Here is a 27,347-nt window from a genome sequence, read left to right on the forward strand (position 1 = left end):
TCGTGTCTTCGCAATTCTCATGATCCGACTAAGTGGTTTAAAATATATTTTAGAGCTGTCGAAGGATAATATATTGTACAATACTGCCTATTACATTCATCGGTTGGAACATACAATCGCACAAGACATTCCTCATTCCCATCTTAACATATTCGCAGATGCATTCAGAGGAGCTCAGAGGCCGAGCCAGATATTTTTACACTAGCAAACACAGCGGACTGTCTTTCGTATTAACGTATTGAATGCAGAGAGAAAACTAGTAACTCCAGATATCCTTGAAAGAAAACCTTGAGGAAACACGGATATTTTCACGATAAATCTTTTTAGTACGTAACTTTCAAGTTCCAATAACTATGTTTTTATCCAGATTTTTTGTTGCATTTACAACTTGTATACATTATTTGCGTGGATTGCGTGCGTAAACCAACCTTGCACTTAATTAAAATTAAAATTCGTAACATGAAACTCGTAGTATAATAAATAAGTTATAACACTTAATAAATAAATAAATAAATAAAAATGTTATTTATTCAGGTATTAACCCATTAAATTGCAAGTGCAATTAAGTTAATACGTGTTATAAGTTTATTTATTACGTTCAAGGTGCATAAGACGTTACATTTCAAATTGTTCAGTTATAACAAATAAGTTATAACGCGGATAGTAATTACGCCAGTTATACGTATTGCATACAAGATGCGTAAGAGACGTACTTACATTCAAAATTGTTTTTGCTATAATAAATAAGTTATAACACTTTATATTATACAATTTTATTTATATTATGTCCAAGGTGCATAAGACGTTACATTCAAATTCGTTCAGCTATAAAAACTGATTTATTTCCGTGTTGTAACACTTTAATATTTATTTTGTTTAGGTAACATTACTGTTACTACTGTTACCACAGTAATGTTTAGATTACATTACTGCTGACGATAGTAGGACCGCGTTTCTCCATAAAAACGTCCCCATTTTCCATCCTGGATATTGACTTTGTGGAGAAATAATTAATTTGATTGTTATTATAAGAGTTATGAGCGAAAAAAAAATCTCATACATTTTTAAAAAGCTCATAATTCTTATAATAACTAAAAAAGCAAAAACATCAAACGAAGGGGCTTAGCTGTGCTTATATATACATCAAATTGGTTTAAAATATTTATTATTATGTCAATATCCAGAAATAAAAGCGGGGACTAAGTTTGTATCAAGAATACAAATACAAATAATTTTATTGAAAACAGTATAAGTACAGTGTTAGCACTTAAAGACTAAGGATTAAGGATAAGGAAAAGTTTACAAATGCCTGAACTAGGAGTTCCTGTGTTTCAGGCAGAATAGGACCATATTAATTAATTTGTAATTATTCACTTAATTATAATTATAAATAGTACACAATAAAAATCTGGTAGGGTGATAACCTTAACAAAATAACTTATTTAAGAATGACCACGTGACTTTGCCCTTTTCCCCTCAAATATATAAAATGTGTATCCAACCATATTTTAGGCAATAAAAAAACTATACATTCCTAAAACAGAGTCATAATCATAAGGCAATGATTACCCTACTTCCGAATATTTACTAAACATTGCTCTAATGATAGCCGTAAATGTTTCCGTGGAAGGCTCGACCTTTCACTCGCCGTTATGTAAAGGGCAATTGAGCACGAAACTGTTACCAAATGTTGAAAAAATATTGAGGAAATGATATCGAGAGGTAGGTATCATGGCGGTCAAACGATACCACCTAATAGAAATAGACACACAAACAATCAATTTACGTATAAGAAAAACGACGAATAAATAAAGTTCCACGACATGCCCTCATCTCAGCATGTTGCTGGCGACTTCCACCGCTAATCTTAAGATTATAATACGATTTTGAAAAATTTCTACATACACTGCGTGAGCACCCCGACATGATCTTGGAGGTGTTCAGACTTTTGGATTGCTTTTGACATTTGATCATCGAAAAAACATGATGTATTGACACTGAATAGTGGTAATTGAGCACGAAATAGTTACCAAATCTTGAGGAAATTATACTACGTATCCACGATATTGTGTTATAAAGTATCTACTAATATTTTTTTTTAACGTGGAAAAATTACTGTCTTGGGTGAGACTTGAACTCACGGCCTCTGGATGGCTTAGTAGCATCGTTCGTAGACGTTTCTGCTTCTTAAAATTTAATTTATCTACTAATATGCCTAAAACCTAGTATTTTTTTATGAACCAAGCTTTCTCCCCGAGGCTTCTTATAATACAAATGTGATTTGTGTGTAATTGACTTACCCACTGCTAGGTAGGTAATAGGTACGAGTAATAATAGCATACCTAAAATGCGATAAAAAAAAGGTATGCGCATTTTAGGTAAGTACATATACCTACAGCTAGCTGCAATAGTGCGTGGATAGGTAAGTTATGATGAATGAAATTCACACATAAATACATAAAGTGGCCATGCAATTTTGCAGCTCGGTGTAGGTAGGTACTTACATGAAAAAGCGGTTAAGGCCTACAGGTTAATGTTTTATGTATTGCCGGTTTAATATTAAACACTACGTAAGAAACCATTTAAGTCGAATAAATTGGAAGTATTACGTATCAGCAATTCAACGTATTATTATCGAATTGCTGAAAAACGTTGGATAATCCTTGTACGGAGCGTGTTAGTTTATTTTAATAATCAATGCATCAATGTTACACAACGGAGTATAATTTCTAGTAATAAAAAAGTTTTGTAAACACCTGTAACTGGCTATTATATCGCTTGGTTAAGTACTATCTACTAAATGCTGAAGAATTGCCTAACATCGTTAAAAACCATAACCATTTATTTATTAATGAACTTGCCTCTGCTCGCGACTACGTTCACGTTGCACGTATAGATTCAATGAACCGGGTTATAACCGCGAAAATCGAAGTTCGTTAATTGCGGGCATTTTTCTCTGTCACTCTAATTACAGTAATTACGTCTTAGTGAGAGTAAAGGACAAGGATCCCCACAATTTGCGAATTTCGGTTTTCGCGGTAGGCCCCTGCTCATTTTCGCCCGTACATACTTCCGTACTCAATCACAACCCCATTGCTTCTTTAGAAGATGTCAGCTCGCTTTGTATCGCAGGGCACAACAGCACAGCTGATGTCATTCCAGATCTAGAGCAGAGCCCAACTGGGAAAGCACCTCCACATAACAGAAAACCGCAGCCAAATAACACTAGACCCTACTCATAGTGTTGTGTTCTTGCCGTGCCGGTGAGTAAGGTTGCCAGAGCTCAAGGAGGGTGCTAACTGTTAAAGTCGGGAACGCACATGTAACTCCTCTGGAGTTACAGGCGTTCATAATGCTTACCATGTTGATCCTGAAAACGTCATCAACATGCAAACTATCAGTTTTGAAACCCATTATCTACGTACAAAAGAACGTCACGTTCTCGTGTGCGAGCGGCGCCGGCTGGGGCGCAGGAATTCGCTTCCTATGCGCTTCGTATGTTTACACGCATGGCTAGCTGTTATACAACTAGGCACAACGGGCTGTCGATATTTTACCAACTTTGTAACAATTGTCTGAAAGGCAGAGCGTTACTCTCGCAGACAAAACAAACTTTCGTAGAGACGATCTAACATCGAAAATCGAAATTTAATTATCTGTGTCTCTATCGGTTCGATTGTCTATTAGAGCGATAAAGATAGAGGCAAACATCTACTACCATATCATATCATTTATTGCATTTATGTACAACATACGAAGAATGAAACATGAACCCTGACAATAGCAAATTAGTTATTTATATATATCTTAAAATTAAGTACTAAAGTTTTAAATATTTGAAAGTAACAATAACAAAGAATGGAATCAAATGAACATAACACAAAGGCAACTTTAATTACATCCATAATCTACTCCTAAAATAATATACAGATTATAAAACTAGCCAATCGATGGACATGGATACACACAGGATGTATTTTGAGCTAGGTTTTTTTTCCTCTAAAAATTAAGCGTATTGGGTACGTATTATTAGAATAGTCATAAATAATAATGAAAGCCTTTGAGCTAAAGAAACCCGCTTTTACTTTAGCCACTCAAAGGTTTAGATACATACGGACCAAAGAGGAGGGCAAAAGAGAGAGGAGGAGACTTGCTCCGCTTGTGCAGAAGCCCAGAAATACAGGAAACTAATAAATTCTTGCCAAATATTAAACCTAGATCGATTTATCGCTTTCGAAAGTACTATATCGTAAACTTCACTGTTATATGCGGTTTTAAGAATCGATAACAACTAGTTATTTATTTAGAAAACTTGCTTTATTTTATTACTATAGGACACTTGCATACTCAAGATTCATGAAAGTTGCCTTGAAGAGAAAGATGTTCAGCCATAAATTTACAATTTATGTAAATTTATGGCTGAGTAGTAAGAGCCCTAATTAAAAAATATTTTATTTCTCTATCTCAATTTATAACAAATCAAATCAAACACATTCGCTATTAGAAAGGTGAAGGTAAGTAATGCGTTAGGAAAATTATCACAGAGTCCAACCAAGCTAAGTTCGCAGCGATGTTAATAGCCCATCCAGTGCAAGTGTTAAGTAAACGTCGTCGTAATTTCATAGATGTTTGACATTTCAAATAACACTTGCACTATTTGGGCTATCAAGATCGCTGCCAACTTATCTTGGTCTGACTCTAATGACCTAATTTTTCAACCTAAGCCTGTGACTATAAATGTGCTGTTCAAAGTCACAGCATACTTAGGAACCCATCCAAGTTTAAGAATATTTTAGTAAACCCGCCCTCTCTTTACTTCTCTAAATTATCTCTGCTTTAAGAGGAAAGGGACGAACGTAGTCCCTATTTTCCTCTCTGGATTTTGACATTATAGAAAATATTTTTTCATAATTTGAAGTATAGCCACTATAGATATGTAGATATGTGTCCTTAAGTTAGACTTTTTTGATTATTCTAAAAATTTGCGCGGGAACGCTGCCTGCGTGATGGGCACCCTACCAAGGGCGCAAATTTTTTATAAGTATTTTTAATTTTTAGCTTTAGTGATTTTAATTTTATTATTCATGTTGTGAGATTTTTGTATTTTAATAATATATATGTAAACCGGTACATAAACTCATGGCCAAAAAATTACGAGCGATGTCATATAAATGTTTAATTGCTTGTAACTCTTATAATAATTCAAAATTAATATATTATATTATTAAGGTTTAGCTTGAAATTAAACTTAATATTAGTTAAGTTTAATTTCAAGCTAATCCTTTGGCGTTGAAACTCTATTTCCATGGAGTCCCAGCGCGCACATTTTTTTTGCAGAAATCGCGAAGCGTCTGGTTAACGTGACTGGTGACCGAAAAGCCGGCGGCTTCCTGGCACAACGTATCAGCATTGTTGTGATACAACGAGGAAATGCCGCCAGCATCCTTGGTACAATGTCTCAAGGGCCTATTTTAGATTTAAGCTAGTTATAGTAATCCTCTGGACATACGAGTGTCCATTATAAATATGTATATTGTTATTGTAAATAAAATGTATATTCACTTTAAAACTTAATGATGTTATAATATAACAATAGCCAACTGTGAAAGAGTCAATTCTTAAATACCTTAATATGTTTTATTTTAATGAGTTAGCGCTAATATTTTTTAACGAGTCAATTAAGGATAAATATCAAATAATTTGGTCATCGATCGAACAATTTGCTTCCTTAGTGACGGGGTTGGCGGTGACCCGTGACTCAGGCCGTGAGTCAATCGGTCGCGAACTGCATTCTACTGATTACAAATTATGTTCGCAGAAATAATTCGATTAAACGTCTCTTTATAAGTATTTCGGTCTAACTAAAATCCCTTTCGGCTATCTGTTACAAGAAAGTTAGAAACACCAGGGGGCCTACCGTGAAAACCGAAATTCGCAAATTGCGGGTATTTTTCTCTCTTACTCTCACTTAGACGTAATTAGAGTGACAGAGCAAAATGCTCGCAATTGACGAACTTCGATTTTCGCGGTTGTAGCCCAGAGGGCCTAGCCCAAGATGATCTTTGATAGAAAAAAAAAACATCGAAACTTACATAAAATATTAGATACATTATTTCTATCCGTTTGGCTTTTGTTGATGTACAGCCAAGGTATTAAATATCGATACGGACAATAATGTATGGGCAATAAGGGCGTGTATACATATTTTTGGCACTTTGTCCGTGCCGATATTTAATACCTTGCCTGTACAAGTATCATCTTAGCTAGGTCTCCTCTAATGGTGTACCTAAACGTAAACATCGTGAGATCATCATCAAAATATTTTTACATTTGTTTCTATAATAATCATACGAAATCATCTAAAAGTTGGTCCTTCGAACCGGACCAATATAGATACAATAGCAAAAAAAAAACGTGTTACAATAGCGCAATTGTTACAGAGGCTGTCCTAACTCCTTACTTTAGTTTAATAGTTAATAACTTCAGGAGCCGACATTTGAATAACACAATAACCTTCAGCTATAAATGCAAGTGCTCAGAAGCAAACCAACGGTTAATTATTCAATAATCAACTTTAAAATCAGTGTAATACGGTTCAACTGTGCAAAATGCAGCAGGAAATGTATTAATTACTTTTTTATTATTTTATAACACGCGTGAATGAATAACAGACGAAAAATAAAACTCCTTTCACTGTTTTTCGTTTTCGTTCATTCAACTCTCTCTGAAAGCAAGAAACGATGTTTCTAAAAAACGCTTTTACACTTAAATGACTTTAAATTAAAACAACGGAAACAGTAAAACAACCAAAAAGAACGGTCGAAAAGCTGAAAACCTTGAAGGTATTGAAACGAACATTAAAATAGTTAACCAACAAACTTACGTTCATTTTTCCACTGACACTAAAATACTCCTTTTCACGAACTTCACTGAACAACTATAGAGTATTTGTAAAGTATTTCACTAGTATTTAAGTTCCGGTGCCGGTACGAGTATCGCTAGTATCCGAACGTGCGTCGTGCCACGGCGGCGGCGAATTCGCGACTGCTTGAAAAGGCAAACTTTCTCGCCAGCGATTCAGTTGCCCTGCCACTTTCGACTGAATATGGCTAATATATATAATATATATTGTGTGATTGTTTTTTAGCTGTAGATTTATTGTTATGTTTTAAAAAGCTTAGAAAATATTTAGAAATAATGTGTCCACATGTAGAGCCAGGTACGCGCAAATATTAGTTACGCTGGCTTAGTTTTAATTCATAAGGCAGATGTTGTTTTTCCCTCCGCCAAGGACTAAGGAGTAGTTGTTTGTACTAGTTTAGGCTATGGACGCGCGCACTATTTACCGTGGATGTCTGCATATAATACAAGTACCTACAATCTCACACACCGCACATTTAAATAGAACACGCTAGTTACCTATTTACTCAACTTTAACCCAAATATCTTCGTTCAGGAGCCTATTCCGTTTATTTTTGTTTTTTGAGAAATGGGCTCCAGGTGTGAATTTTGTTTAATGTCTTTCTTGTATGTCGCCGCTTTCCGAGACATATCATTTCAGGCAATAATAAAATGTTATTGATACTTAATTACGCGTTAATCTTTTGGACCAGACGGATATAAAAGTAAAAACGCCTGTGTCCATATTATGAACAGAGGTATTTTTGCTTCTGTGCCCTTCAATTTGTGACACAATTTACACATCATCCGAAATATGTTTTTGTTGTTGTAATACTGGACCATAGTCGGGTGGTGCCATGGTACCTACAATAGCCATCAAATATAGAGGAGCGGCCAAGGTACTCAAAAATATCTGAACGGGTGTGGTAACGTCTTGATGCTTTATTCAGATATTTTTGAATACCTTGGCTGCGCCGATATAAGGTGTAAAAAAATAATGGGGATCCGGATCCGTTTGAGGGCATCCGGTATAGTTGTTAGATTTGTAGCTGCCCCCCCAATGGCTTATCCTTTGTCCATTGTTAACTAAAACGGCGCCTGCCACTACCTGCAAAAAAAAGGGCCCGGTCACTTTAACCGGTTATTTAATTACAACTCCTATGGTACGAGTAATTGAAAGAAGATTCAAAATGAACAAATGGAAAAATAATTTGCGAGTTCTTGTGTGGTCACTATACGGTTACTGAGTGCCAGCGAGTCGAACGCTAACGAACCAGCCTAAAATGGGGTGCGTCCTATAATATATACGCACTTTTGGAATAATTTCAGTTTACAAACGTTAAAAATGTATACTAATCTTATGTATAATAAAGTAAACGTATACTTTCAATTAGTATAACATAAAAATAATATAACATACGACATGCATATGGCTGTTTGGTATAATATACATATAAGTTAAGCTCATTTCATATAACTGTCATAATATATACATATTAAAATATAAATATCATCTTATATAATTAAGTAGTAAAATTAGTAGGATGACCTAGAATTTCAAACCTCATAGAACACACTACTAGAAAAAAAACTGCTAAAAGTGGGTTAGGTTAGGTTAGAACTGTGACCCCCTAGATAAATAAATTGTTTCCAGAATAGGTAGCAAGTTAGGTTAGAACTCTGAGGCTTCGGAAAAAGAAACTGTTAACAGAAAAGTGGGTTAGGTTAGGTTAGAACTGTGACCCTCTAGATAAAGAAATTAGCACCAGAATTACCACAGAAAAAAGCTGCAATATGTAATAGATAAATACGGAGCAAACTACGTTGAAATATAAATTCGCATAGTATAGATGTTTCAAATACATTGCTCATTTCATAATAATTTAAAAACTGTATCTGTTCATTAACTAACACACAAAAATATATTTAAATAATGTAATTTCGGTAGTGAGAAAAAAAAAACAATCGATTATGCAACGAAAAGTACATTATATTTTGCAAAAATACATGCAGTTGTTATTTTTAATGGATGATATTTGTTTTGTATGTTATATTATTTCAACGTTATACCTTTCTAATGTTATCGTAAACAATGATATATGTAGTGTTTATTATACAATTTACAATTATAGAATTCGTTGTTATACATATTGCATGTTATTGCAATTGAATGTTATTCCGATCAAAATTATACAAATTGAATTTATACATTCAGAGTGATATATTATAGGTTTGTATACGTTCTATTACTTACCCCCTAAAATGTGACCTCGATATGCCTAACAAAGGCGCGTTATCGGAGAGCACACCTACACTGGTTTTTTGAGCGTTAGACTAGCCCGCGCTCAGGTGCCAATTATAATTATACGACCCTTTTTTTTGCAGGTAGTGGCACGCGCCATTTTAGTTAACAATAGACAATGGATAAGCCGTTGAGGGCCAGCTACAAATCTAACGACTATACCTATTATCATCGGCTATCATTTATTTTTTGACGCGAAATATGTTTGACCTTGGCCGACTTGGACAACCTGCCCCATAGAAAAAAAAATCTCGACATTTTTTTTTCTTTTAGTTACCTTTTCACACTATTTTTTTACACCTTGTATATCTGATGGCGACTGTTCCTACCGAGTTAAAACTTTAATAAAACCCCGGCAACATATTTGTTTCCTTCAATTTGTCATCGGTCATCGCCATTGTCTTTCCCTATGTTTACGGTTTTCCAACAAACACACTGGTCATTTTATGCTGAAATTCCTGATACTTTCCGGGACATATTTTGTTAAATAGGTACCTATAGTACCTACATCATCGGTGAATGGGTTTTTCAAATTCCTTTTTTCTACCAAGTGGCTCAGTAAATCCTGGCTCGTGTAGAACTTATGAAGGTAAAGAATATCACATGATATTTACCACTAGCTTTTCAGTGAAGGAAAACATGGTGAGGAAACCTGCATACATCTGCGAAGAAATTCAAAGGTGTATGTGAAGTCCCCAATGCGCATTGGGCTAGCGTGGGGACTATAGCCTAAGCCCTCTTGCGCGTGGGAGGAGGCCTGTGCCTGATTTATTATTATTATAAGTGTTTCAGGGCCATCATTACGTTGACGGTTTCCATGCGACGCTGCGAAAGCGATGCGCTGCAACGCTCCACAGAGTCCGCGACGAGCGTAGTAGCTGGAGGTGGGACAGTGGCCTAATCAGGCACTGGTCCTCGCTTCACTTAAGTTTAAGTACTAATATAGTTTTTTCTTGTTACTAACAAACTAAACCGTAATAAAATGCATTTCATTTCATTACGGTTTCAGTACGGTTAGTAGAAAATATCATTTTATTAAACTGTTTCTTCACATGCTCTATGCTCTGTATCGCATTATCGACATAATTTGTTTCTTTTTTTGAGTGAGGAACATGAAAATTCACTGAACCAGTGAATTTTCATGTTCCTCAGACACTCTGTCTGCAGAGGATTACAGGAGGTTATGACAGACTGGCGGGTAATATAAATGTCGCGACACTCCTGTGCTAGTACGGCTGCTAATTTTTGCTGCACAATGTTTATGCAGAATATACAACAACCAACAGTTGCAGCTAGTTTATAATATTTGTAAGAATTTACCAGGAAGTGTGTACAAAAAACATCCTTTTAGCAGCACTAATGTATATATTATCTTCGTGTTACTTAATACAGCCGGTTACTGTTACTACTCACTAATTTTGCCGGGCCACGATAATATCATTTATCAATAGGCGGATCCACACAGAGCGAACATACGCGCGAGGCAATTTCCTCACGCTCAAATCGGCCAGTGTAGACGTGCCTCGGCATTTTGTTTTGAGCGTGAGGATATTGCCTCGCGCGGATGCTCGCTCTGTGTGGACCCGCCTAATTCCTAACTATATTCCCACATGTCTATATCCAAGGAGATACGTAATAATTTTTACACCCTTATGAGATATGGGATGATTTCAAGGATACAAACTATTCTATATCCTTCCACACAAGTCAACTATCTTCATACCAAATTGCTGGCAGTGAATGCGTTAAGTACCTATGCAATTTTACAAATACAGACATCCATACTCCAGTCGGCTTCAAATGACGGAACGTTCAGAATGCCGGTGTATTGCGCACAGGAGCCCGTCGCTTATGGGCGCGAAATGATAATGTCAAGTTTAGTTTCCGATTTAGGCCACGAGGGGGCAGACCCGCTCTACTCTTTCCTAAAATTATCATGAACTTGGATTTGTGGGTAACGAAAACAACGATTTGAACCAATAATATTTATTAAGAACTATCTACGGCATGTTAAAACTCGGCATCAATCAACCATGGCATCATAGAATGGTTAAGCTCATTTTATTTTAATTAGCAAAACGTCCAAAAAGTATCCAAATCGGTTACATAAATTATACGTATGCGGGCCCGACACTATCAGTAAAAATGACTTACAATATTATTGTCATTTCTTTCGAATTTTCATATCAGTTCGTCCAAAACACTAAACTTATTTAATACTGGCTCGTTCATAAATAACAATCGAATGTCAGTCTTACGTTACAGATCGCGTCATTCACGAAGACGTGTGCCTTCACTCGTATTGTTGTGTTATTAAAGGTTAAATTTGACAAATCTGCGCGTCATCGTGGATGACACGAACTTCATGACATTACAAAACCGCAGCTCTGAATGTGATCACTAAATCGCCGCTGCAATGATACTAGTTATTCCCTAAAAGTAATGTCATTTTAGACTTACTGATAGTGTCTGGCCGGCAAAATACAATTTATTTTGGGATAACATACCAGTATGTAGCAATTTGTGACAGAAAGGATGCCAGAAGAGACTATTAGGCACTGAAGTAAAAATAACAACCCTTATACCAAACGTAAATGCGTCCGATGTAAATACATTGAAGCGTTTGGGCAAAACATTTACATAATTGAAATGTAGATCTAATATTCTGATTGATGATGATAAATGATGTTTTTAAATGTATGTATTTGTATTTAGCAAGCTCCGTAGCCTAAACCAGTCGTAATACAATACACTTTGGACTTTTCTCCTTTCTAATAACTAATAATAATTAGGCTAAATATTTAAATACAACTTTAAATTACTTATACATGGATCCGTTAGGATCTAAAAGGGAAATCGCATGCTGCTAATGTATTTATTAAAAATATGTCTGGTCTCTTTCTCGTGCCAATTCTATTCTAGAAATGGGAGTTTTGGGATTTTTAGGAAGTAAAAAGTAAGGGGTTAGGTAGGAAATAAGTAAGACAGAATATGCCCAAACACGTCAACGTAATGTTTATTACATCGTTAGTAAAAGCATTGATATAACTAAACATAATATGCGAATCCGATTACACGAAGAAGGGGTTCAGTATGAGACCTTCATCGACCACTTTGCGAGCGTTGTGAGAGTTAAAGCCAGGCTTGTGAATAAAGTCAATACAACCTTCATTCGCATGAAGCTACCTCTTTTACAATTACATATATCAAAACATGAGTTTGAACAATATATCTATAAGCATAAATGCGAGTTTAAGTGTATTAGCAAATGCTGCCGTTAATCACTAAAGAGTTGAGATAACGATATATCTCATTCCTATGTTCTTTATTACATAAAAGAGGTGCAAAACAGGCTTAAAGCCTCACAACACTTTACTAGCTTATTACAGATGGCGCCAGCACCAAAGTAGAAAGACGCCATTTTGGGTCTTGCACCACGAATGTGAAGTTTTTTGTATTCATGTACGTGTATGTGTGTGTAGTCCCTAACATTGGCAGTGTACTATGCGTTTATATTCAGCGAATATATATAAAAAAATCATGAATATTAAAGCAATCACAACACTATAGAGACAAAACTATCGACGAATGTAAATTAAGAACGTAACATCTTATCAGCAGTTACACATTCAACCTAGTGCCGTACACAACAGGGTAGTGTTTGCAATGTAGTGGTCTCGGGTGACTCTGAACCCTCGCGGGCGCCTAGCGGCGGGTGACGGGCTGCCAGTCGTCGCCGTCGGGGTCGCGGGCTGCAACAAAGAGAAAACATTCAAAATCGGCCCAATTCAAGCACAGGAAACTGAACTAGCAGACTTATAAAATCGTAACAATAATACATTTCCTGAATTTAAAATGAATTATTTCAGACCATGCACGAGATAAAACACAAGACAATTTTAGAAAAGATAGCAGTTAATTTTTGGACGCAATTTTTATTTTATTAAATCTGATAGAACTAAAAAAGTAGTTGACCGTGAAGTCACTTGTGCAGAGTTCATATAAATTCCATATCGGCCAATCGTTTTACAATATACGTTTTGACAGTTTTAAAAAAGAAACTGTTTTGACTAGTAGGTAAATACCCTATTGCCAAAAATCAATGATTAAAGTATGAAACACCATAATAATAAATAATAATAATTCAGCCTATATACGTCCCACTGCTGGGCACAGGCCTCCTCTCATGCGCGAGAGGGCTCGGGCTATAGTCCCCACGCTAGCCCAATGCGGATTGGGGACTTCACATACACCTTTGAATTTCTTCGCAGATGCATGCAGGTTTCCTCACGATGTTTTCCTTCACCGAAAAGCTAGTGGTAAATATCAAATGACATTTCGTACATAAGTTCCGAAAAACTCATTGGTACGAGCCAGGATTTGAACCCGTGACCTCCGGATTAAAAGTCGGACGTCATATCCACTCGGCTACCACCGCTTTTTTAAACACCATAATTTTTAATATCTATATAGCGACGTATTTGTATGTCTGTTAATTTAGTTATCTGTGGCGAAGTAGCATAAAGTAGACAACCACTTACTTTTGAGGATCAAACATGTTCGTAATTATGAATTTATGCACTGGTTTGTTCATGATACTGGGTGATATATTGATTTCCTGTTTAAATATAAGGTATAACTTAATTTGAGATCATAACAGAAAATTCAAATTTAATATTTGACCTTGTTTGTTAATCATGTCAATTCTAAGTATAATTTTTTTTAAATTGTTTATTTCGCATTTTTTCCGTGTTAATTGATAGTAATTGAAACACTTGTATTTTACATTTAAATTAATTACAATACATTTAAAAATTTCAAAATAAAATAAGGGGACTCACGTTTGTCCTCACGACGAGGCGGCGCGCGTCTATCCCGGTCGTCGCGCCTGTCCCGATCGTCACGGCGTGGTCCGTCGCGGTCATCTCGCCGCGGCCCGTCGCGATCGTCCCGTCTCGGCCCGTCGCGATCGTCTCTTCTCGGTCCGTCACGGTCCCGGGGTCCATCGTCACGTCTCGGGCCATCTCGATCGCGGGGTCCGTCGTCGCGGCGCGGCGGGTAGCGGTCGCGGTCGCCGCCGCGGTCGCGGAAGCCGTCGCGGTCGCGCGGCCCGTCGCGGTCGCGGTCGCGGTCGCCACGCGGGGCGTCGCGGTAGCGGTCGTCGCGGGGTGGTGCGTCTTTAGTGCGCCAGGCTGATGATCGTTCCTGTTAAAAAAGTTAAGTGTTGAAGTTATGCATTCACTCAAGATTGATAGAGTCTGGCTAGCCGAATATTGTTGACAGATATTTCCATGTTATATCACCAACTGTCTATGATTTAAAAAAAAGCTAAGAGTCTGTTGTCAATTTATGTCATTCATTCAAATTGTTCGCGGTTTATAAGGGGTTTATTTTAACTTATACAAGTCGTAAACAATTTAGTAGGATGGTGCTCTATTAATATTTTGATACTTTAAGTACTAGTTCTAAGATTTGCCTATAACTTTGATTAAGTACGTGAATTTATTAATACCTGAATCTCATGAATAAGACAAGACAAGTGTGTAAAAGAAACGGATAAACTAGAAGTTCTGAAAAATATCAATAAAATCAAAACATTGGAACGAACATACTCGGGACCACCAGAGGACCTGCTGCGCCTAACACCCGACGCAATTGCGTGGCTGAACGCTCTGAATATTGACATTTAATTTTAATTGTAATGTAATTTTTATTCTGTGATATTTATGTAACTACCTATTTTTTGTATAAGCCATACGATTAAATAAAAATTGGTACGTTACGAGTTACTGAAAACTAATATTTAGAAGAAAATCAGTAGTAAATTGATATAAAAATATAAAATATATAAAAATGTCTTGGCGAAACATGTCTATATGTCTTTGTACTTTACACAGAGGTAGAAATTACGTGAGCTGACTTTGAGTGCACGTTAAAGTATATTAACTTATTTCCTTAGGTACCTTACGTGTGTACATAAAATCAAAAATATTTTCTAGTATCAAAACTATAATTCCTACTACACAAAGTGAGACCATCCCAAGTTTTTTTTTAATTTCCCGCCAAAATATTGTGTAATATTTCAGTAGCCAAACTCTAGGCGGATTCACATAGAAGCCCCCTTTCGTGGGAATTTGAATCGTAGTTGTGAGTGCGTTTGCTTCGAGAGAGGCGCGTTTTCAAAGACAAGTTGCTTTGCGGGGCAAGTCTATCGTGAGGCAGCCCCCTGTGTATGGACCCGTTTATTTCATGTGCATATAACTACATTAAAATTTAAGTTGTATATGCAATCTTCTTTGACCAAAGTCACTTCTTCGATAACGGTGGATTTTCCCGAGAGTCTACAGTATGAGGTTCTTCAAAAAAAGAAGTGTGCAGATTTCTAAAGGGTCGACAACGCGCATTTAACACCTTTGGAGTACGCTACGGTGACTGCCTACCTTTAGTTAAAATCTCGTGTGCTGGGAGCTTTTTTTTAATAGTTTCCTTGTACATAGAGCACACATTACTTACGGAGGGAGCCGGCGGCGGGTCGGCGGGCGCGCGGCGCCAGCTGCCGCCGTCGGCGCCGGGCCCGCTGGAGCGCCCGCCGTAGCGCGCCCTGCGGAAACAAACGCCATTACTACACACACGACTCACTCAAGCGATCTCCTGTAAGCTCGAACGACAGAAAATCCTTAGCATAGTAGTATTTTCAAATCTGACCCGCGAAAAGAGCCAAATCTCATATGACCTAGCCCGTAATAAACTGAAGCGGGGCCGTGCCCGTCGAGTCAAAGAATTACAAACATGTTATGATGGATTACAATGTAACAAACCGTTTCTGTTTCCTCGCCTTGACTCGAATAAGAAGTAGATTCAGATAAGTATACCAGAAGCCTACCTGTCACGCTCCGGTTCCCTCGCGTCCCTCGGGTCGCGCGCGTCCCGCGGGTCCCGTGCGTCCCGGCTGTCGCGAGTGTCCCGAATGTCGCGCGTGTCGCGCGCCGACCGCCAGGCGCCTTCGTCGCGCGGGGGCCCACGCTCGTCGCGTCTGAGGATCAAAATACATCAAAGGATATGCTTCAGCTGATATGATAGTGATCAAAGGCGCCTAGCTTTTCAAAGATAGCATATAACAGAGAATTTGGGAACGGTACCGCCGTGGCCGAGTGGTCCAGTGGTCAGGACTAGGGATTGCAAATATTTGAAACTTTTTCAGATATTCGAATATTCGATTTTTTCTGACGAGATATTCGAATAAAATTCGGATCTTTTTCAGAATTAAGAAAATGAACGGGAAATCGGTTTTTTTATCGTTTTATTCAGAAACTATTTGCACATACATATTGCAAAAACTAATGATAATTGCAGAAATCCACTTAATTCCCTACATTTTATCATCCTACTGAGATGCCCACATTTATAAAATCGAATCGAAACACAAAAATTTGACGCATTCAATATTTCTAGATAAAACTTTTAGTATAAATGCATTTTTAGTCACTCAGTTGCCTATAATAAAAAAGCCTTTCCATTGTATTTGGAACCGCTCTATTCCAGTGGTTGTGTGAGAGTAAACGGACAGTTGAGTGGTTTAGGGTTGAAAAGAGTGCCGTGGCTGTTTAATCTACATTTAGGACAGGCTAATGTAATGTGACGTCACATTACGATATCATTTTGTTAGTCGTTACAATCGCCGAGTGCGAGCGTCAGACTGTAACTCTCATTTCTGACCTTTGTGTTGTTTAAATGCCACGAGTCCTATATAGACATTTGATCCTCAGGAAAATTAAGATCGATCGACATTATTTACAAAAAGTGTCATGTAGCTAATCTATAGTAAACAGTAGATGAATGAGTGTTCACCTGTCCCTGTCGTCCCTGGCGGGCGGCGGACGCTCGTCGCGGCGCCGCTCGGGCGAGCGCGGCCGCTCGTCGCGCGCGCCGGCTTCGCGCATGCGGGCTGAAACAAATCATTATCAACATAGAGTTTGGCCCACGACTGTCTCATATCCCCAGAAGCCTAGGGGGAAGGGGTAAAACTTGAGCTCTTGTATTGGAAATTAATGGCAGACTTGTAATTTAAGGTGAGGTAATGCATGATTAATATTTTATTATGTTTGTTCAATAAACACGTTCAACAACACAAAATTAATGAAACTTAGAAATCCACAATATTTATACCATAATTGTTTTTACTGCCCAAAAGTATTTTCTAAGACAGCAAGAAACACCTAAAATGATAAATAAAATCGAAGTAAATAATTATGCAAGAGTAAATTGAAATGCTGATATAGAGACATTTTTTTTATGATTCTCTCCGAACAATATTATTTTATTACTTTTCAGAGCAAAAATGTAGATTTAGTCGTTGAATTTGTACACCTTTTGTTACGTAATATCTAAATAACAAGTATTGGTTTTATTAGCACGTCTTTTCATTTTGCCTTTTAATAATGAGGTCGCAAGCGTGCGTCCCAGGTTATATGAGACGAGAAGGGACCGTTTAAAAAAAATCATCAATAAATTATGGTGGTAAATTACACAAAATGGTGTATAAGAACAGTTTCAGCAAATGTTGTAGATTATTTAAGAGTCCTTATTCCTACAGACGAGCGTATTTTGTAAAATGCTTCCTTTTTCATTCAAGATTACGACGTAACTATTAGTATTTATTCAAAAACTGGTAACGTACTTAAATAATCGTTTCCTAAACTAGCGGCTCCAACAGTTCAAATTTTCATTTTCTCTTTTAAACCTCTTTTTTAATGAGTTTTTTTGGGAGTCTTTTCCAAATTTAGCAGTGAGATGTGGCGTTTCGGTTCTCAATTTTGCTGTAAACAAGAATCATTTGGTACATGAATGACTACAATTTGATTCAACATATCTCGTACGAGGGGCTGGAATGATTAACAATCGAAGATTCATTTGAAAAAACTGATAAAATACCTTCCGAGTTTTCTTCATTTTTTTGGCGAAAACAGGGTTTTATTATATTTTTTTTCCGCAAATTGTACGCATATTTTGCTTTAAAAATAATATTATAGCAAACTGTAACTTTATGTTAACCTATAAAAAAAAAATCATAACTATGGGACCTACATTGCCGTAAATTTATATTTTTTTAAAACACTTATAAATCACGCAGCAGCGACGCCCCGCTCTCAGTCCGCGCGGAGCGCGCTTAGAGGACGGACCTGTGCTCGATTGCCAGGCATTCGTTGCGATCGTAATCAGCTACGGAGTTCCGAGAAGTGCTATATACTGCGATTAGAAAATCTTAATAAAAGTTCATTTTTTACACTATGCTTAACAGACTCTCGCTTATTGATGGATTTTCAGTGGTCCTTTTTTTTATACTACGTCGGTGGCAAACAAGCTTACGGCCCGCCTGATGGTAAGCAGTATCCGTAGCCTATGAACGCCTGCAACTCCAGAGGAGTTACATGCGCGTTGCCGACTCTAACCCCCTCCCACCCCTCGTTGAGCTCTGGCAACCTTACTCACCGGCAGGAACACAACACTATGAGTAGGGTCTAGTGTTATTTGGCTGCGATTTTCTGAAAAACGCATTTTTACTTGAAATTACGTTAGGGTTTGCATTTGCATTATTATTTTTGACCCGGATGAAGTCCAAGTTCTCATGATGGAGTCAGGAGTTGGTCACCAGAACTCCTAATCTACTCATTATAATCCCATCGTGTTTGGGCTCAAAAGATTTGCCCTGACGAGTACCATCGATCTAGATGAGGTCCAGGGTCTCATGATGGAGTCAGGAGTTGGTCACCAGGACTCTTAATCTACTTATCATAACGCCATCGTGTTTGGGCTCAATAGATTTGCCCTGACGAGCACCATCAATCTAGATAAAGTCCAGGGTCTCATGATGGAGTCAGGAGTTGGTCACTAGAACTCCTAATCTACTCATTATAATTCCATCGTATTTGGGCTCAATAGATTTGCCCTGACGAGTACCATCGATCTAGATGAAGTCCAGGGGCTCATGATGGAGTCAGGAGTTGGTCACCAGAACTCCCCAGAACTCCTAATCTACTCATCATAACTCCATCGAGTTTGGGCTCAAAAGATTTGCCCTGACGAGTACCATCGATCTAGATGAAGTCCAGGGTCTCATGATGGAGTCAGGAGTTGGTCACCAGAACTCCTAATCTACTCATCATAACTCCATAGAGTTTGGGCTCAATAGATTTACCCTGATGAGCACCATCAATCTAGATGATGTTCAGGGTCTCATGATGGAGTCAGGAGTTGGTCACCAGAACTCCTAATCTACTCATCATAACTCCATCGTGTTTGGGCTCAATAGATTTGCCCTGACGAACACCATCGACCTAGATGAGGTCCAGGGTCTCATGATGGAGTCAGGAGTTGGTCACCAGAACTCCTAATCTACTCATCATAACTCCATCGTGTTTGGGCTCAATAGATTTGCCCTGATGAACACCATCGATCTAGATGAGGTCCAGGGTCTCATGATGGAGTCAGGAGTTGGTCACCAGAACTCCTAAACTACTCATCATAACCTCATCGTGTTTGGGCTCAATAGATTTGCCCTGACGAGCATCATCAATCTAGATAAAGTCCAGGGTCTCATGATGGAGTCAGGAGTTGGTCACTAGAACTCCTAATCTACTCATTATAATTCCAACGTGTTTGGGCTCATGAGATTTGCCATGACGAGCACCATCGACCTAGATGAGGTCCAGGGTCTCATGATGGAGTCAGGAGTTGGTCACTAGAACTCCTAATCTACTCATCATAACTCCATCGTGTTTGGGCTCAATAGAGTTGCCCTGACGAGTACCATCAATCTAGATCAGGTCCAGGGTCTCATGATGGACTCGGGAGTTGGTCACCAGAACTCCTAGTCTATTCATCATAACTCCATCGTGTTTGGGCTCAAAAGATTTGCCCTGACGAGTACCATCGATCTAGATTAAGTCGAGGGTCTCATGATGGACTCAGGAGTTGGTCACCAGAACTCCTAATCTATTCATCATAATGGTAATTTGATGGTGCTTGTCGGGGTAAATCTATTGAGCCCAAACACGATGGAGTTATGATAAATATATTACGAGTTCTGGTGACCAACTCCTGACTCCATCATGAGCCCCTGGACTTCATCTAGATCGATGGTACTCGTCAGGGCAAATCTTTTGAGCCCAAACACGATGGAATTATAATGAGTAGATTAGGAGTTCTAGTGACCAAATCCTGACTCCATCATGAGACCCTGAACATCATCTAGATTGATGGTGCTCGTGAGGGCAAATCTATTGAGCCCAAACACGATGGAGTTATGATGAGTAGATTAGGAATTATGGTGACCAACTCCTGAGTCCATCATGAGACCCTGGACTTCATCTAGATCGATGGTACTCGTCAGGGCAAATCTTTTGAGCCCAAACACGATGGAATTATAATGAGTAGATTAGGAGTTCTGGTGACCAACTCCTGACTCCATCATGAGACCCTGGACTTCATTTAGATCGATGGTACTCGTCAGGGCAAATCTATTGAGCCCAAATACGATGGAATTATAATGAGTGGATTAGGAGTTCTAGTGACCTACTCCTGACTCCATCATGAGACCCTGGACTTCATCTAGATTGATGGTGCTCATCAGGGTAAATCTATTGAGCCCAAACTCGATGGAGTTATGATGAGTAGATTAGGAGTTCTGGGGAGTTCTGGTGACCAACTCCTGACTCCGTCATGAGACACTGGACCTCATCTAGATCGATGGTGTTCGTCAGGGCAAATCTTTTGAGCCCAAGCACGATGGAATTATAATGAGTAGATTAGGAGTTCTGGTGACCAACTCCTGACTCCATCATAAGAACCTGGATGGACTTCATTCGGGTCAAAAATAATAATACAAACCCTAACGTGATTTCAAATAACACTGAAAATCTATAGCACTAATGTGCGCAAACGATTGGCATCTTGACTAGGCAGCATGGGTGCGTAGCCACCATGCCAATCGATACGACAACGAAACACTATCTGTCTCTCTCTCGTACTAATATGCACAAACGATTGACATCTTGGCTGGGCAGCATGGGTGCGTAGCCAACATGCCAAACGTTTACGATACGACAAGGAAACACTATCTGTCTCTCTATCGCACTAATATGCGCAATCGATTGGCTTCTTTGTTAAGTATCATGGGTGCGTAGCCAACATGCCAATCGTTTACGATACGACAACGAAACACTACTGTCTCTCTATCGCACTAATATACGCAAACGATTGGTATTTTGGCTAGGCACCAAGCAAGTGTGTGGCCAAAATGCCAATCGTTTACGATACGACAACGAAACACTATCTATCTCTCTATCGCACTAATATACTTTATTTATACCTGCAGTCATTTACTAACTTCTTCATTTTCCATTGGTGTGAAGGAGACAGAATAAAGAGCAAGGGTTATAGTACACTCTGTAGTCTGTACACTTAGTAGTAGTGTACATAAAAAAAACTACTGTGCATATAAAATAAAATAAAGAGTGCCCATATGATATCATATAACACTAAAATTAATGTTGCTTGAAATTATATTGAAAACTATCAAGATTATTCTAGTCTGCATTGAAACGCGCGTCGCGTTGCCGGCGCTCGCGTACCGAGCGCCAACGCCATCTATCGAGCGTTATTTCGTGAAATCGGAGAACGCTCCAAGGATTAAGGGCTCTTAAGTATCAAAATTTCGTTGAAACTAAGTCGATTTTCAGAGAAATTGTCACTAGTTTAAAAGTAATTTCTGGAGAAAATTGATTTCGTTTACACTTTCATTTACACTTCAAATTCATAAAAAAAGTAGTTTATTAAAGTTGAACTACAGGATATGTGTAATACAAAATTACAATTTTTAGCAGTCCAAACTTTACGAAATTTACAAATAAGATCGACAAAATCAGTGCTTTACGCGCGTTTACCTAAATGTCCATCAAAAATAAATCAATACCAATTAAGTGAGCCTGTTTTCAAAAAATCGATTTATTAAAATGAAAGATAACAAGACGTGCTAATAGAAACCAGAACTTGTTATTTCTAATAGTTAACAAAATGTGTACAATTTCATCGACAAAATTTATCAATTTGACATTTTTGAGACTAAAATCGATAACGGCCTCTTAAAATGAATCTGTACAATGTGAAGCAAACGCACCGCCTGTGACGTCACAGGCCACACGCTTATGTGGTCCGTTTTAAGTAGTATTAATTTAAGTCACGGTGCACGCGCTACTTTTATTTTCGCATGTTGGCAATTTCGGCGCATACTAAATAGGTTTTTTAGAAACATTTGGACATTTCTCATGGAAAATAGAATCGATTGAAATCTCCCAAAAAAACATGCATGATGCTAGATGAAATGACCACGTGCTAGATGGAACAAGCACAAAGACGGAAGGTCGGGTAGTTTTTAATATGAGACGGACACAACCCATTTCTGTTGCGTCCTTACAGGTATCAATAAACATTCAGTGGGGCTAGGGTTTGGGTGATATATTTTGGGAGACAATCTTAAGGTGCCGATAGATTAGAGCATTCACTTGTAATGAGCATTCTCACGAACAGAAGAATACTAAATATAGCTTTCTTCGAAAGTCGCCGAATCTGCTTAAAAATTGCCAATGCTGATAGAGACGTCAAGAAAGTGTTTCATTTCCCTGAAAACTTGAGCTCCGCCTTCTTGTTATACTTGCCGTCTCTCTTGCTTCTCCAGGCGTTCTGCTTTTCGTCCCTGTCTAGCGGAGGGGGGTCCTACTTCAGTATCTACAATCGACTAACCTGGACGCCACGGCTCGGCCTTCTTGTCGTCCTTGCCGTCTGCCTTGGTCCTCCAGGCGCTGTCCTTGTCGTCGGGCTTGCCGTCCTTGTCGCGCGGCGGCGGGTCCCCGCGGCGCCAGGAGCTGGCGGAGGCGGCGGCGGCCCTCTGCTCCTCGAGCCGGCGCTCCACTTCAGCCTCTTTGGCGCGGGCTTTGGCTTCCACGCGGGCTAGGTATTCTTGGCGTTCCCTGGGGAAAAAAATTAATGAATGATTAATCGTCATTAATTACCTACTTTTATTAGATTCGTGTTTTGTGCGATTGTGTTGTGTGTATATACAATTAATAAGAATAACTGGTCAAAAGCACTTCCCTTAACGGTTTAATTTCAACGTGGTTTAAGTTCAAAACATGTCAACAACCCACATGATAATTATAAGATAAGGCGTCAGTTGAATTGAGTTTCATAAGACAGTAACATAAAATTGTTTATTCTATGTCATCACGTCCGTCCCCGTGCTGGCAAGAATGGCTCTAGCCATTCATTCTTCATCGCTAATAAATATCAAAACATTGACAGCGTAGTTACCTCTCTTCCTTCTCCTTGCGTTCGCGGGCGGCGGCTTGTTCCTCCGCCAGTTTTCTCTCCCTCTCCTCTCGTTCTTTGCGTTCCTCTTCCTCCTTGATGCGGCGCGCTTCCTCTGCCGCGCGTTCTTCTGCGCGACGCTTCTCTGCCAGCCACTAAAAGAAATATATTTTAGGTATTACAACGCGACTTTTGCGTCAGCTAGTTGTTGATTCGTGGCTTCTACTAAATATAAAACTAGTGGCTCTGATAGCTGTAGAACTCGCCAACTCCTGGCGGCGCTTGGCGCGCTCGGCGGCGAGCTTGTCGGCGAAGGCCTTGAGGCGCTGCCGGTGCCAGTACAGCCTCGGCTGTAGACACTCACCTCCTGCCGGCGCTGCTCGGCGCTTGGCGCGCTCGGCGGCGAGCTTGTCGGCGAAGGCCTTGAGGCGCTGCCGGTGCCAGTACAGCCTCGGCTGTAGACACTCACCTCCTGCCGGCGCTGCTCGGCGCGCTGCTGCGCGCGCTCCTGGCGGCGCTTGGCGCGCTCGGCGGCGAGCTTGTCGGCGAAGGCCTTGAGGCGCTGCCGGTGCCAGTACAGCCTCGGCTGTAGACACTCACCTCCTGCCGGCGCTGCTCGGCGCGCTGCTGCGCGCGCTCCTGGCGGCGCTTGGCGCGCTCGGCGGCGAGCTTGTCGGCGAAGGCCTTGAGGCGCTGCCGGTGCCAGTACAGCCTCGGCTGTAGACACTCACCTCCTGCCGGCGCTGCTCGGCGCGCTGCTGCGCGCGCTCCTGGCGGCGCTTGGCGCGCTCGGCGGCGAGCTTGTCGGCGAAGGCCTTGAGGCGCTGCCGGTGCCAGTACAGCCTCGGCTGTAGACACTCACCTCCTGCCGGCGCTGCTCGGCGCGCTGCTGCGCGCGCTCCTGGCGGCGCTTGGCGCGCTCGGCGGCGAGCTTGTCGGCGAAGGCCTTGAGGCGCTGCCGGTGCCAGTACAGCCTCGGCTGTAGACACTCACCTCCTGCCGGCGCTGCTCGGCGCGCTGCTGCGCGCGCTCCTGGCGGCGCTTGGCGCGCTCGGCGGCGAGCTTGTCGGCGAAGGCCTTGAGGCGCTGCCGGTGCCAGTACAGCCTCGGCTGTAGACACTCACCTCCTGCCGGCGCTGCTCGGCGCGCTGCTGCGCGCGCTCCTGGCGGCGCTTGGCGCGCTCGGCGGCGAGCTTGTCGGCGAAGGCCTTGAGGCGCTGCCGGTGCCAGTACAGCCTCGGCTGTAGACACTCACCTCCTGCCGGCGCTGCTCGGCGCGCTGCTGCGCGCGCTCCTGGCGGCGCTTGGCGCGCTCGGCGGCGAGCTTGTCGGCGAAGGCCTTGAGGCGCTGCCGGTGCCAGTACAGCCTCGGCTGTAGACACTCACCTCCTGCCGGCGCTGCTCGGCGCGCTGCTGCGCGCGCTCCTGGCGGCGCTTGGCGCGCTCGGCGGCGAGCTTGTCGGCGAAGGCCTTGAGGCGCTGCTGGTGCGCGGCGCCGCGCTCGGCCGACAGCCGCGAGATGAACTCGTCGCGGTGCGAGTGCATGCGCGACAGGCGCTCCGCTGTCGCTACATCGCGAGTGCGCGCCTCTGCGGACGAAATAATGGCTCAGATAGGCTAGTTAGATCAACTCTGGTGTCTAAAGGGTGGCATCCGGATAAGGCAAACGCGCCACTAATTCGCCTGTTCACTTACTAACTTCTCACGTATATTGTGCGACGAAATTATGCTAGCGCGCATTTGCCAGATCAAACACCTATCAATATGCAACCTCTAGGACCACTAGGGTTTACCAATTCTGCTGATATTTAGACAATCGCAAGTACAAACCAGACAATCTGATAATAGGATGATGAATAAAATAAATAAAATAAATAAATAGGTAGGAAGTTTGCATGCTGACCCCAAGATCTGCCACTGCGAGAGGAATTACAGATTTATTGACAATATATGCGTTCATAAGTTTAGATTCGTGCTTTACATCACCTTACAAACGAAACGAGCACGGGACAATTTATATCTTCCCATGAACGTCGATCTACTTGCCCTGGCAAATCTATATTATGTGATACGGATCCCTTTGTTTGGCATAATTATTGATAGTCATATTATCATTAGTCATAACTCTGAAATCGTTACCTTTTCAGGAATTTCCTTAGGTTATCCTATAGATAGGTTAGGTTAGCTTTGTTTTATGGGAATCCTGAAAAGTTACGCGTTTCCGAGAAAAAACAAATTATGGCTAACGAAAATGCGGACAAATAATACATTATAACTTTAAACTTTGTGGGGAACAATAGAGACCCTATGTGATAATGTTAAAGGCGCCTGCAAAGTGTATGAACGCGGATATATTTGACAGTTCGTTAGGATTATTTAAGAAAAAGGTTTATTCTTTATTAAATGAGTGTGAGAATTAGGTTTAGCTATCACATTATTTGTTATTTTTTACAGTTGTTATACTCGGATAGCATTTCATAGTGTTAAGTTTATTATAAAAATATGTTTTACATATAGGAAACTGTAGGTCTATATCATAAGAAATTCTAGTTGGTAGCTTATTTACTTACAAGTTTTATAGGACGGTTTGTTTCTAAATAAATTTAAAATAAAAAATAATGTCAAACATATGTAACTCACTCAGCAGCAGTATGCATAAGCATAAAAACAAGATCTTGGAATTCATAGGAGTATCAAACCGTCTCGCAATACTCCGTATGAAAATACCTGGTAACAGAAAAGAACTGACAATAATCCAAGTGTATGCTCCTACGCAGCAAGCTAGCAAGGATGAAATTGAAACTTTCTACAACAACCTAACAGATGAAGTAAAAAAATACTCTCATAATAACCTGGTCGTCATGGGAGATTTCAACGCACAGGTAGGCCCTAGACAAGAAGGAGAAGAGTCAATCATGGGAAACTTTGGACATGGCAAAAGAAGTATCAATGGTCACAAATTGATTGGCTTCCTACACGAAAACAACTTAATATTAATGAACTCCATGTTCAAGAAAAAAGAAAAAAACAAGTGGACATGGATTTCCCCAGACGGACGAACTAAAAATGAAATTGACTTTATTTTATCAAACAACGCCAAACAGTTTAGCGACACAAGTGTAATTCAAAATCTCAACTTCAACACTAATCACCGTATGGTACGCAGCAGTATGAACTACTACCCACCTAAAAACTCAAGAAAAAGCTTTAACAACAAAGCAACCAAAAACCTGTCTGAACTGGGACCTATCAACTTTAAACTGCTAACTGAAATTGTAAAATCCACCAGACCACTAGCAGAAAAGTATAGAGAAGTAGAAAAAAATCTCACACAAGTATCAAATATGGATAGAAATAAAACCAAAACACACAAATTAAGTGAGACTACAATTAAACTCATGGAGGAAAGAAAGGCGATCATCTCAGAAAAGAATAGCAAAAACAGAATGAGGATAACTAATCTCAGCAAAAGAATAAGAGAAAATATAAGAAATGACAGGAAGCAAAGAAGACTAAGAACTATAGAGGAGCACATAATAAAAACAGGTGGTACTAAGAAAGCGTTAAAAGAGTTAAGAGAAAAAGGAAAAGAATGGATTCCCAAACTGAAAAAGGCACAGACAAATCTCACTAACCGTACAGGAATCCAGAAAGTAGCAACTGAGTACTATCAAGCCCTGTACTGTAATGAAAGTTCAAACTCCGAGCAAGAAAACATTCAATTGCTGGATGGATTGTTTCCAACACATGAAAGTGATGCGGTACCACCTATACTGGTAGATGA

General features: G+C 39.9%; 2 protein-coding genes across 2 annotated transcripts in view; both read right to left on the reverse strand.

The window, feature by feature from the left end:
- Positions 1–7,323, reverse strand: part of LOC133529033 (uncharacterized) — a 41,026-nt gene extending 33,703 nt beyond the window's left edge. The window contains exon 1 of the mRNA XM_061866620.1: positions 6,884–7,323. Within this exon, the coding sequence (XP_061722604.1) occupies positions 6,884–6,889 (6 nt within the window). The 5' untranslated portion in view covers positions 6,890–7,323. The remainder of the gene's footprint in view (positions 1–6,883) is intronic.
- Positions 7,324–12,192: 4,869 nt separating this feature from the next.
- Positions 12,193–27,347, reverse strand: part of LOC133529035 (eukaryotic translation initiation factor 3 subunit A-like) — a 31,703-nt gene continuing 16,548 nt past the window's right edge. Inside the window, exons 15-22 of the mRNA XM_061866621.1 lie at positions 24,950–25,152; positions 23,567–23,718; positions 23,000–23,226; positions 17,051–17,147; positions 16,086–16,235; positions 15,716–15,803; positions 14,044–14,407; positions 12,193–12,954 (exon numbers count right to left, since the gene is read on the reverse strand). Of these exons, the coding sequence (XP_061722605.1) occupies positions 12,908–12,954; positions 14,044–14,407; positions 15,716–15,803; positions 16,086–16,235; positions 17,051–17,147; positions 23,000–23,226; positions 23,567–23,718; positions 24,950–25,152 (1,328 nt within the window). The 3' untranslated portion in view covers positions 12,193–12,907. The remainder of the gene's footprint in view (positions 12,955–14,043; positions 14,408–15,715; positions 15,804–16,085; positions 16,236–17,050; positions 17,148–22,999; positions 23,227–23,566; positions 23,719–24,949; positions 25,153–27,347) is intronic.

This window comes from Cydia pomonella, chromosome 20 (genome assembly GCF_033807575.1).
Source record: "Cydia pomonella isolate Wapato2018A chromosome 20, ilCydPomo1, whole genome shotgun sequence".
Lineage (NCBI taxonomy): Eukaryota > Metazoa > Arthropoda > Insecta > Lepidoptera > Tortricidae > Cydia > Cydia pomonella.